We start from the raw sequence: 13203 nt of genomic DNA, 5'->3' as shown, positions 1-13203 counted from the left end.
GTAAAGTGATAAGAATTCTTTATAACTGAGTAAAAGACCCTCTGCATTTACCAGTTGGCTCACCAATAGGATATTATTTCTGAACCAATATGCTAAAAACAGAGAGGTATTTTTATACAATATATCCCGATTATTCCATATATAATATCTGTGTGGAGAAAAATTGTGTTTATAAATTAAGGACCATGACAAGATAACCTGCCGATGAAAAGCAGAAAGTTTCACTGGAACTTTGTCAATATTGAGTGGAAGAGAAACTGATGCTCTACTGTGTCAAATGCTTTATAAAAATCTAAAAATAAAATGAAGCTATCCTCAGTTATTAGGTCTGAGTAGTCAAGTATGTCTAATACTAGTCTGACATTGTTAGAAATATGTCTGTTCCTCATGAAGCCAGACTGTGTTTCATCAATGATTGCATCCAGAACTTCTTTAATTCTTTTTGCAAGTAGTGAGGCTAATATCTTATAGTCATTATTAAGAAGACAGATTGGACGCCAGTTATCGAACATTGTTTTTAATACTCTCTAAAAAGACTTCAAATAGGAAGGGAGCTACTTGTTCAGAAAATAATTTGTAAAATTCTGATGTAATTCCATCAACACCTGGTGATTTATTGTTCTTTAGATGTTTGATAGACTCTATAATCTCTTAAACTTTGATGGGTTCATCACACTGTTTAGATTCTATATCACTGATAGAGTGAACATTATTCAGTGAGTTAAAAAACATATCTGTGGATTCCTGACAGTACGTAGAGCTATACAATTTTCTGTAAAAATTGCTGCAGTATTTTGCGATTAATTTTTGGTCATCTGTAATAACACCATCAATGTTTAAGTTATGGATAGTGTTATTTTTAGAGTGAAATTTCTCAAGTCTAAAGAAATAGGATGAATTATGTTCTCCCTCCTCAATCCATTTTTTCCTAGATCTAATAAAGGCTCCTTCTGCTTTTAATTTATATATATTATCCAGTTTATTTTGTAACTCAATTAGTTCCATCTTCTCCTCCCCCAAGAGGTCAGCTGGGGACCTCTGAGAAAGGGAAGTTATCTTAATGATCACCTTTTCCTCCTCAGCTCTTCTGGTCTTAGCAAGAGTACTACCATATTTTCTAAGATATTTGGACACCTCAAATTTAAAGAGCTCCCAGTTCTTGCAATAATATTTTTCTTCACAAGCCCTTTCCCAAAAGTGTGAGAGCAGATCTTTAACCTCAAATGTAACTATATCATTATTTAATAATGAGCTATTTAGCTTCCAGTAGGATGCTCTACCAAGGTTCGTATCAGGGGTAAATATTTTTATATCAATGTAAATAGCCTTATGGTCTGTGAGGGGAGAAGTACAAATATTTGTAGTAACACAAATCAATACATTTGGATATAAGCCAAAAATCTATTCTGGATTGTCTGGAACCTGTTTTGTTACTCCAAGTGAATGATCTTTCGGCCGGAAACCTCTCTCTCCATATATCAGTAAGATCAAACTTTTCCATAAAAAGTATTAAACCCACATTCTGATTGGTTGGCCTACATGGGGGCCATCTATCAGATGAATTATCTATTGTAATGTTAAAGTCCCCTCCTATCAATAATAACAAATTGGGAAATTTAGATAACCAATGAAGTATATGTTTCTCTATAGATTCAAGCAACTCATCATTCTCATGTTTGGTGTTGTACCCGTAGAAGTATACAGTAATGAGTGTAATGTCATTATAACTGATCACAAGACAAATAAAGTGACCAAAGGGGTCACATTCCGAGTGTAGAATATTACCACCAAAGGTATTTTTCATTGTAGTGACACCAGCAGAGCGTTCAGATCCATGGGAAAGCCAAATATCGTTGCCCACTGTGACCTCCAGAAGTTGGCATCAGCAGAAATTGAGTGAGACTCTTGAAAAAAGCAAAAATCTGTTCGAAAATGTTTAGCAAATAAAAATAAGGCCTTGCGCTTCACACTGTTTCGTAACCCCTTAGCATTAAGAGATAATATCGACAAAGACAAAACAACAAAGATGATATAAAAGTATAAACTGTAGTAGGATGAGTCAAAGACGTAGGAGCAGTGAACGTAAACGATAAGGAACCGAGATCTGCACCATTTAAGTCAATTTAAAGTGAAAATAGCTTATTCCATAACCTTTGAAATTCAACTCAACTGGAAATTATGTTCAAGACCAAACTAAGGGTTCTTGTAGTAAGAGAGACTAAAAACCCTCTTTAGTGTCATCAGGAACTATTTTGAGAAATAAAACAAATAATAATTTAAATAAAAGGGTACCTACTATTTTAAGTACATATGAAAACTGATCATAAAATAATTGAATAACAAAATGTTTTACATATAAACGTTCCTAAGACCTTTTTTGGAAATAAGTATTAATAACTAAATAGAACAATAACTGTGTAAAGTCAGCCTCAATTTGCCTCAAGAAAAAATGCCTTGTGCACAAACAGCAGTAAAAACCCACACCGAAGACCAAAACGAGCAAAAACATTTAAAACATGTCATAATGTGCACAAACTGTTTGGGATGGGAAGCATTCCGACAGTCAACTCTCTGCATCGGTACTAATGGGAAACAATTTCCACGATCTCCCAGCAGAGCCGTCCGACTATTGGCACTTTCACACGCTATTCCGAACTCTGACATTTCTGACATGCTGATTCGTTGAACGTGTTGTGCATAACTACAAACAGTAGTTGTAGCAAGTTGGAAATGTCAGAGTTTCCTAGTTCTGACTACTGCGTGGACGCGGCATATAACCAACCATAAAGTCAGAGGTCAGAGGGCTGAGTCAGGTATTTTTTTATTTACTACCATCAAAGGGCAAAGCATGATTTGGCTTATCATAGTAATTTACAGTAAGCCATTTGCCATTTCCTTGTATGATAGCCTATAAACAGCATTTATCTGCGTGACAATCTCAGAGCACACTTGAGGCTGTATCTTACAAGGTAAGCATTCTCACTTCTTCGTGTTTTTAGGCTCCTAATGGCTCAGATGCAGTTTCTCCAAGGCTTTGGCTTACTTTTACTTTTATATATAGTCAAGATTTGTTTCGTAGATTTGATGTACATTTGAGTAAAAGTACAATGGATCCAACTTCAAATGCCCTCTCAAAGGATGATCATTATGCAGCTGAAGCAAACACCTGTACACAGATCTCATAAGTAACTGATATTAAGCATAAATAAAATATGACATGATTTTAAATACATCAATATAAATGTATTACATTATTATTTTATTAATATTATATTAGGTATATAATAATAATTGCTAGACCTCTGATATGTTTACTGTTATACCCTAAACCTATACCGACCCCTGTAAACTGACTGAATGACCTGTTGTCATTTTTGTAGTTGTTCTTCTTCTTATTGTATCTCTGCACACAGTATGTCTGTACGTTTTGTTCGTATATGTGAGGATGCGGATAAAAGAGAGATTGAGATCGTTGGGCCTATCAATGAATCCATGGGACTTGCTGAGACTTTCCTACAGACCTCCCAATTTCATAAAATCATGAAAGGTGCAGCAAATGTGCCCAACTTTATCTACATATTATTTAACTTTCCCCGAGCTAATAAATTGACACATAATTACAGAATCCTGAATCATTTGTATTAATGGTAAATAAAAACATGTATTTTGAGATTAATGTCCAGAACAGAGATAAACTCACAATAATGAGAGTCTAGAATGTCATGTCTTGTTTATTTAACTGTATTGCTGAATTTTGGCATCATGTGTTCAAAAAATAACTTTCAAGCTTATTTTGCAAACTAATCAGAAATTGAAATGTGAAATCTTTTTTCCAGAAAAAAATGAAATTTGTCATGACTACATTTTTGGATGTTGCTTTAAAGGAGGTACAGTATAACAATGGAGGTATTATCAGTGGGAATATTTGTTCTTTGACAAACACATTGGTGTTCTAATTTCCCTGACTTAATCGTTATGGGTTTATTGCAATGATATTGATTTATATTTAAGATAAATGTATGGGCATCCATTCTACTATGCCATATCAATGGGAGGTGGAGAATGGATGTGGCTGGTCACTTATCCCAGATAATGAGGGCATTGAGAGAGACTACTGTGACCCAGCAAAGACAGAGAGGTATGTATGCCCAAAACATATATTTTTAACTGAGAGACAATTACAAAATGTTTAAAATGAATTAAAAGGTGTTTTTTATGCCCTAGCCATGGAATACCACCGGTGAATTTTATCCTCATGATCCGCGGTCACAGCAAAGTTCGGCGACTTGCTACGGTTTCCTCCCTGGACCAACCAGAAGCTGTCCTTGCTACCAAGTGGGCTTGGTACTGGGAAGAAGAGGATGAATGCTGGAATGCATTTTGGTCATCAGTATGTAGTGATACCTAATTTCATCCTCTAATATGGCACAAAGAAAAGAAGAAAAAAAGTATCCCTAAAGTGTGTGTGTGTGTGTGTGTGTGTGTGTGTGTGTGTGTGTGTACTAAGACTATGGAGGACCTAGAGAGAGTGTACAGTGATCCCTCTCTTGGCTCAGTGTTTGAGTTCACTGCTGGACGACACACCTATGAAGTCAATTTGGAAGGTAGGCTGATATTATCTACCTGCTTTAGTATCTACCTGCTTTACTTTCTGAACTGAGAAAGATATTCTTTTTTAGACATGATCCAGAGTAACAAGAGCTCACACACCCTAAGATGGGTCAGAAGACGGCCTATCTTCAACTCTGCCATAGATGTTCAGAGAGCAATTTGGTAAGAGTGAAATACAGCTAATGTAATTAATACCACATTCAAATAATCTAGGCAAGATCATTTAATGAAGCAATTATGCTTTTAAAAAAAATATATAAGCCTATATACATTTTTTTGTATAGTAGTACATTAGTGGTAGAGATGTAGTAGATCGGGAGGATATGAAGAGGGACAAACAGTAAGGAAATGTTAGGTCACAGACAGGAGAGACCAAGGTGACACTTGACCTCCCGTTACTGGGGGAATATATGGTCTGGGAAGTTTATGTCTCCAAATTTGTAATAGCTACACTTCCGTTCAAACGTTTGGGGTCACTTAGAAATGCCCTTTTAAAAAAAATAAAAAAAATAAAAATAATCAGAAATACAGTGTAGACATTGTTAATGTTGTAAATGACTGCTGTAGCTGGAAACGGCAGATTTTATTTGATGGAATATCTATATAAGCGTACAGAGGCCCATTATCAGCAACCATCACTCCTGTGTTCCAATGGCACATTGTGTTAGCTAATCAAAGTTTATAATTTTAAAAGGCTAATTGATGATTAGAAAACCCTTTTGCAATTATGTTAGCACAGCTGAAAACTGTTGTTCTGATTAATGAAGCATTACAACTGGCCTTCTTTAGACTAGTTGAGTATCTGTAGCATCAGCATTTGTGGGTTCGATTACAGGCTCAAAATGGCCAGAAACAAAGATCTTTCTTCTGAAACTCGTCCGTCTATTCTTGTTCTGAGAAATGAAGGCTATTCAATGTGAGAAATTGCCAAGAAACTGAAGATCTGGTACAACGCTGTGTACTACTCCCTTCACAGAACAGCGCAAACTGGCCCTAGACAGAATAGAAAGAGGAGTGGGAGGCCTCGGTGCACAACTGAGCCAGAGGACAAGTACATTAAAGTGTCTAGTTTGACAAACAGACGCCTCATGAAATAGTACACGCAAAACACCAGTCTCAACGTCAAAAGTGAAGAGGTGACTCCGGGTTGCCGGCCTTCTAGGCAGAGTTGCAAAGAAAAAGCCATATCTCAGACTGGCCAATAAAAATAAAATATTAAGATGGGCAAAAGAACAGACACTGGACAGACAAATCTAAGTTTGAGGTGTTCGGATCACAAAGAAGAACATTCGTGAGATGCTGGAGGAGTGCTTGATGCCAACTGTCAAGCATGGTGTTGGCAATGTGATGGTCTGGGGGTGCTTTGGTGGTGGCAAAGTGGAGATTTGTACAGGATAAAAGGGATCTTGAAGAAGGAAGACTATCACTCCATTTTGCAATGCCATGCCACCCTGTGGACGGAGCTTAATTGGAGCCAATTTCCTCCAGCAACAGGACAATGACCCAAAGCAGAACTCCAAATTATGCAATAACTATTTAGGGAAGAAGCAGTTAGCTGGTATATATATATATAATAGAGTGGCAAGCACAGTCACCAGATCTCAACCCTATTGAGCTGTTGTGGGAGCAGCTTGACCGTATGGTACGTAAGAAGTGCCCATCAAGCCGATCCAATTTGTGGGTGAAATCTCTTCAGATTAGCTCAACAAATTGATAACTAGAATGGCAAAGGTCTGCAAGGCTGTAATTGCTGCAAATGATTTGACGAAAGCAAAGTTTGAAGGACACAATTCTTTTTTCAATTAAAAATCATTATTTATAACCTTGTCAACGTCTTAACTATTTCATATTCATTTTGCAACTCATTTCATGTATGTTGTCATGGAAAACGAGGACATTTCTAAGTGACCCCAAACTTTTGAACGGTAGTGTACCTTTAGCCCTGTTTATACCATCGGAACAAGGTGTCATAATACTCCACCCAAAAATACAACGTGAGACCCATATATACACAATACACGGGACCAGACCTGTAATAACAAGTGCACAACAATACACTGGACGAGACCCGTAATAATGAGTACTCAATACACGCAGCACAAAAGCCGAGACAACAAAGCACAGGTACTCACAAGACCAACAGACATGGGAACAATAACCGACCAAGACAATGGTGAACAGAGGGCACATATATACAATTACTAATCAGGGGACAGGGAACCAGGCGTGCATAATGAGACAGTTCAGTGACGCCTAGAGACTGGTGACGTAGACCTCCGGAACTGGCACACAGAATGAGCAGCAGTACCAGGGGATCCGTGACAAAGACACAATGTATCAAATGAATTGATGGGGAAAGTCTAAAGGGGAGCGAGAGACAGGCATGTGATAGTGATGATGATGACATCATCAAAAATGATATGCTGCCTGTAATATAGCCTAGATAATGATCCGTGGTTAATCCATTCTAATAAAGGGGGTGGTTAAAGACATTCCAGTCAAATGGGTAAAGATACGTGTCACAGTGTTGAAGCGTCAATTAATCTACGCTCATCTTTTCCCATTGACTGCACGTATATTGACATAAGCATCAACTCTGTAACAATTTTATTTTCCCATTTGCACCACAAAGCCGACTGGGAGCATGACCAATTGACATAAGCGTCAATTGGTTGATGCCTAACTTTTAGAAAAATTGTGAAAAGAATGATGTTTTCCCATGATATGTTTTTGGATCATAACATTTCCTTGATTAATTGAGTGACAATATATCAATGTATTAGAAACACGACAGGCATAAATAAGGTCAATGGAAAAGGGAAAACCATTAACGTGAAAAAAGGAAAGTGCACTCCAATGACATGTAATGTACACTTCATTTTTATACAAACCTTCAGTAAAAATGCAACTCGAGCTCCAAATGAAACACCATCCCTTGCCGTAACTGCAGCAACAGAATTATGGCTGCCCATTTTAATTACGCTTTAATTACGGAGTGTGGGGCCGTCTGTGGTACGGTATGTAGATTATGGGATGTTTCTGCTTTAATTACGGAGTGTGGGGCCGTCTGTGGTACGGTATGTAGATTATGGGATGTTTCTGCTTTAATTACGGAGTGTGGGGCCGTCTGTGGTACGGTCTGTAGATTATGGGATGTTTCTGCTTTAATTACGGAGTGTGGGGCCGTCTGTGGTACGGTATGTAGATTATGGGATGTTTCTGATTTAATTACGGAGTGTGGGGCCGTCTGTGGTACGGTATGTAGATTATGGGATGCTTCTGCTTTAATTACGGAGTGTGGGGCCGTCTGTGGTACGGTGTGTAGATTATGGCATGTTTCTGCTTTAATTACGGAGTGTGGGGCCGTCTGTGGTACGGTCTGTAGATTATGGCATGTTTCTGCTTTAATTACGGAGTGTGGGGCCGTCTGTGGTACGGTCTGTAGATTATGGCATGTTTCTGCTTTAATTACGGAGTGTGGGGCCGTCTGTGGTACGGTATGTAGATTATGGCATGTTTCTGCTTTAATTACGGAGTGTGGGGCCGTCTGTGGTACGGTATGTAGATTATGGCATGTTTCTGCTTTAATTACGGAGTGTGGGGCCGTCTGTGGTACGGTATGTAGATTATGGGATGTTTCTGCTTTAATTACGGAGTGTGGGGCCGTCTGTGGTACGGTATGTAGATTATGGCATGTTTCTGCTTTAATTACGGAGTGTGGGGCCGTCTGTAGATTATGGAATGTTTCTGCTTTAATTACGGAGTGTGGGGCCGTCTGTGGTACGGTATGTAGATTATGGCATGTTTCTGCTTTAATTACGGAGTGTGGGGCCGTCTGTGGTACGGTATGTAGATTATGGGATGTTTCTGCTTTAATTACGGAGTGTGGCGCCGTCTGTGGTACGGTCAGTAGATTATGGCATGTTTCTGCTTTAATTACGGAGTGTGGGGCCGTCTGTGGTACGGTCTGTAGATTATGGCATGTTTCTGCTTTAATTACGGAGTGTGGGGCCGTCTGTGGTACGGTATGTAGATTATGGCATGTTTCTGCTTTAATTAAGGAGTGTGGGGCCGTCTGTGGTACGGTCTGTAGATTATGGCATGTTTCTGCTTTAATTACGGAGTGTGGGGCCGTCTGTGGTACGGTATGTAGATTATGGCATGTTTCTGCTTTAATTAAGGAGTGTGGGGCCGTCTGTGGTACGGTCTGTAGATTATGGCATGTTTCTGCTTTAATTACGGCACATTTTGATTTATTTTAGCTGCACAAAAGGGAAGAGAAAAAACTATATTTAGGCATTAATTCTTGAGTAGTTAAGGGTTAAGGTTTGGCATGGTGTTAAAACAGAAAAAGTAAAATTACTAAATGAGTGCCGATCATTGGGGTTGAACCCCCAATCCTCCCAGTTCATTCCTCTCCTTAACCCATCCACAACATAGGCACTCACGTTGCCCCTAGTGGCTTGTATGCAGAAACAATCCGGTCGATGTGCACACATTTTAATACCAGGGGCTCTGTTTTAATAACATGGTAGTCGGTGCCAGGCACACCGGTTTGAGTGTATCAAGAACTGCAACCCTACTGAGTTTTTCACACTCAACAGTTTCCGGTGTGAACCAAGAATGGTCCACCACAAAAATGACATCCAGCTAATTTGACACACATGTGAGCAGCAATGGAGTCAACATGGGTCAGCATTTCTGTGGAGTCCATGCCGCAACGAATTTAGGCTGTTCTGAGGGCAAAAGAGGGTGCAAACTCAATATTAGGAAGGTATTCCTAATGTGTTGTACAGTCGGTATAAGCCTACTGTAAAATGTAAAAATTACTTTCTAAATGTACAAAAAATAGTCACTGTATAATTTAATGGAAACATGGCTACTGATACCTTTCAGGGGCATCACACTTAATGAGTCCAAACGTTTCACAGAACCTGGACAAAAATAGTGTTGAATATAAATAAAAAGGGGAATGTCTGACTATTTGGCTACTGTGATATTTTGATGATGCACATAAGGCTACATAAGACTACTTTGTCAGCCTCCATTGGCAAAATCAATGCCATAACCAATTGCTTTACCACTAAGACCAGTCTTAAATATCCGTAGTTGCCCTCACTGAAATTCAGCGAAAGCCCGTTGATGTTAGACAGGTAAATCGCAGAACCTGGCATAAGGGCTAGAAAGTGCCAGTGAGATAGATTGCAATTTTGTCATGTCAAATCTAACGTGTGTTTGACACTTGCGCCTCATTACCACCAGCCGAAAATAGCTCCCCAGGTGTAATTGCAAGTAAATGTGAGGCCCTTGTTCGGAATGTAATCCTATCACAGCTGTTCGTATAAGGATAATGCAAGGTGTAAATTACCCCTCTATATCCCCTAACTTCTTCCTTAAGCACATCCAATACCAACACTTCGATTGTGCCACCTTACTGGGACCAGTCTCGATTGCCTGGGATTGGCTTTGAGGTATTGAAAAAACATCCAAAAAGCATAAAACATACATGCATTGTGTTAATGTTCACTGTGGATGGGATGTTACATTAAACTATCAGATTAACTTGTTTGAATACAAACCAGCATCAAATTGTTCTGAACAAATTGTATAGCATGCAGTACCACACGGTGTCTTCGAAAAGCATGTATTATTGTGTATGAATGAGCTTACGAAGGGTTTTTCTTCACAGAGAGTTATGTTGTCAAGCTCAACAGGTGAACACGAAGATATCAAGGCCCTTTTTGAGAAAACTGTGGTGGGGTTTCAAATACACACCATTGAGAGAGTACAAAACCCAGCCCTATGGAAGTTCTACATGCTGTATGTTTCTTTAAAAAAATAGTTCACTCAAAATACAAATCTGTTTTTTCTTCTTACCGTGGACGTCTGACAGTTTAAGTGCATATTTTGATAATCATACTAACATTTTGGTATTATGAAAACATGTGGATGATATTTACTGAAACTGATCTCAATTCAAAATAGAAATAACACAGTTAATGAAGTGATTTTCAACACGATGCAGCTTCTAATGAGTTATTTTATGTTAGCCTTGATTTATACAACTGTACAGTGATTCTGCATTTACCATTTTAAAGACACATTTGTTCGTCTAATTAAATGTAAATAATGGCACAATAATATAGGTTGATTCACAAATATTCCTTTTTAGACAAAGAGATCAAATGAAATCTTCCTTGACAAGCATCAATGAGAAGCAGCTTTTCCATGGTACTGACTCCAAATACGTTGACAGTATTTGCAGAGACAACTTTGACTGGAGAATATGTGGAAAGAATGGAACTTCCTATGGAAAAGGTAGGATGCCAGTACTATGTAAGCAATGTTTCAATAAATCCAAATTAATTTTACATTTATATTTTAGTAATTTAGCAGACACTTTTATCCAGAGAGACTTAATAACTGTTGTATTGGCAATTTGCTTGTCTATGTCTGTGTGTATTGAATATCATTATGGGACAAATAATATAATTTAAAATGTTTTCTCTAAAAGTGAAGTCACACATTCTTACATAATGAAATGTCTCTGAACACAACTGGTTTAATACATGTTGTAATTTTATTTTTCCTTACTGTCAGTGTGGACAAAAGCTATATATATATATATATTTTTTTTTTTAAACACTGGGCTAAACGTTGTCTAATATATCTTATTTTCAGGAAGTTACTTTGCTAGGGATGCTCAGTACTCACACATGTACACCAGCCAGTCAGGATTGAGGTCCATGTTTGTTTGTCAGGTGCTGGTGGGAGACTACACTGTGGGAAACTCCAGATATGAGAAACCACCTCCTAAAGAAACCGGAGGATCCAGCTTCTATGACAGCTGTGTGGACAACATTCAAAACCCCAGAGTGTTTGTAGTTTTTGAAACGCATCAGGTTTACCCCGAGTACCTCATACAGTACAGTGATGGTAACACTCAGCCAAACCCTGCTCCCCAGCCTGGCCCTGCTCCTCCACTAAACCCTGCTCCCCAGCCTGGCCCTGCTCCTCCACCAAACCCTGCTCCCCAGCCTGGCCCTGCTCCTCCACCAAACCCTGCTCCCCAGCCAAATCCCTCTGATTCAGATGAACCTGCATTTAATTGTTGTGTTCAGTGCTTGATAAGGACTTTCCGTTAGCCATTATACATTTGTGTTCGCTGCTGTGATGATTGACCAGGCCTTAGTGAATACAGTGGGAGGGGGGTCATCTGCCGTCAAACTGATTGTCTTCATTTGAAAATGTAGTTATTGTCATTTGTAACAATTTGTGTTCTCCATTTGTAATATATCAATTATCAAGTTCAATAAAAAAGTCAACTAACTAACACCCCTATTGCTATGTATTTTTTTTAATTTACACTGTGTATACATAACATTAAGTCCACTTGCTGTTCCATGACTGACCAGTTATTTCTCAAAATGGTGAGAGGATCAAAACTAGTTGGTAAACATCTTGTTTTCTGGCTAAAAAGTAAAAAGCATGTTCAAAGGAGACTTTCCGTTGAAAATGCTTTTTCGTCTATGATTAGGCTTAATCTGAGTTTTGAAAATTGGTCTTTATTGTGGAGCAATGCATTTCTCTTTGGTTTCCAGACTTGAAGGTGTTATGTTCAAATAATAACACTTTATAAAGTTGGAAATAGACTAAAAACAACAGGGAATCATTTCCAAGTGATTTTAATTGAAGAAATCTGTTCCCAAGTATAATAGAGAGAAACATGTGATCGTAATGTTACAGAATGTTTTAGTCAAATATGAATTTACATTTAAGTCACTTAGCATTTTCTGTCATTTATTATTATTATTATTACTTTTTTTGTTGTTTGGGGATCGATGTGAGGAGGAGGATTATTCAAGATACTGTTTGAAGAGGTAGGGTTTCAAATGTTTTTAGAAGATGGGCAAGGACTCTGCTGTCCTAGCAGATTGGATTGAGGTCTGGGCTTTGACTAGGCCGTTCCAAGACATTTAAGTGTTTCCCCTTAAACCACTCGAGTGTTGCTTTAGCAGTATGCTTAGGGTTATTACCCTGCTGGAAGGTGAACCTCTGTCCCAGTCTCAAATCTCTGGAAGACTGAAACAGGTTTCCCTCAAGAATTTCCCTGTATTTAGCGCCATCCATCATTCCTTCAATTTTGACCAGTTTCCCAGGCCCTGTCGATGGAAAAACATCCCCACTGCAAGATGCTGTCACCACCATGCTTTAATGTGGGGATGTGAGGTGTGGGGTTTGCACCAGACATGGCGTTTTCCTTGATGGCCAAAAAGCTCAATTTTAGTCTCATCTGACCAGAGTACCTTCCTTCTTCAATATGCTTGGGGAGTCTCCCACATGCCTTTTGGCGAACGCCAAATGGGTTTGCTTATTTTTTCTTTAAACAATGGCTTTTTTTCTGGCCACACTTCCGTAAAGCCCAGCTTTGTGGAGTGTACCACTTAAAGTGGTCCTAAGAACAGATACTCCAATCTTATCTTTGGTCTCTTTGTTGCCTCTCTGATTAATGCCCTCCTTGCCTGGTCCGTGAGTTTTTGTGTCCCGCCCTCTCTTGGCAGGTTTGTTGTGGTGCCATATTCTTTCATTTCT

The 13203-nt window shown here is 38.7% G+C and overlaps 2 protein-coding genes across 8 annotated transcripts in view; one reads left to right on the top strand and one right to left on the bottom strand.

The window, feature by feature from the left end:
• The window catches only part of LOC118366394 (FGFR1 oncogene partner 2 homolog), a 112468-nt gene that overhangs the window by 82022 nt on the left and 17243 nt on the right, over positions 1 to 13203 (bottom strand). The gene's annotated exons all lie outside the window — the stretch shown is intronic.
• LOC118366390 (protein mono-ADP-ribosyltransferase PARP12-like) lies at positions 2228 to 11817 on the top strand. Of its 7 annotated transcripts, none has more exons than XM_035749023.2 (10): positions 2228 to 3547; positions 3837 to 3887; positions 4012 to 4138; positions 4225 to 4390; positions 4508 to 4604; positions 4680 to 4773; positions 10010 to 10082; positions 10301 to 10431; positions 10784 to 10929; positions 11373 to 11521. In XM_035749023.2, the coding sequence occupies exons 1-10, from the start codon at positions 3358 to 3360 to the stop codon at positions 11411 to 11413; spliced, it is 1116 nt and encodes a 371-aa protein (XP_035604916.1). In that variant the 5' UTR covers positions 2228 to 3357; the 3' UTR covers positions 11414 to 11521. The 7 variants fall into 7 exon arrangements, 5 of the variants coding, with proteins under 5 accessions (XP_035604916.1, XP_052348421.1, XP_035604913.1 ...); XM_052492461.1 differs by having other exon boundaries at positions 2230 to 3547; positions 10868 to 10929; positions 11293 to 11817; XM_035749020.2 differs by having other exon boundaries at positions 2231 to 3547; positions 11293 to 11817.

Source organism: Oncorhynchus keta, chromosome 33 (genome assembly GCF_023373465.1).
Source record: "Oncorhynchus keta strain PuntledgeMale-10-30-2019 chromosome 33, Oket_V2, whole genome shotgun sequence".
NCBI lineage: Eukaryota > Metazoa > Chordata > Actinopteri > Salmoniformes > Salmonidae > Oncorhynchus > Oncorhynchus keta.
Note: the sequence above shows the minus strand (reverse complement) of the source record. Positions and strands in the feature narration are given on the sequence as shown.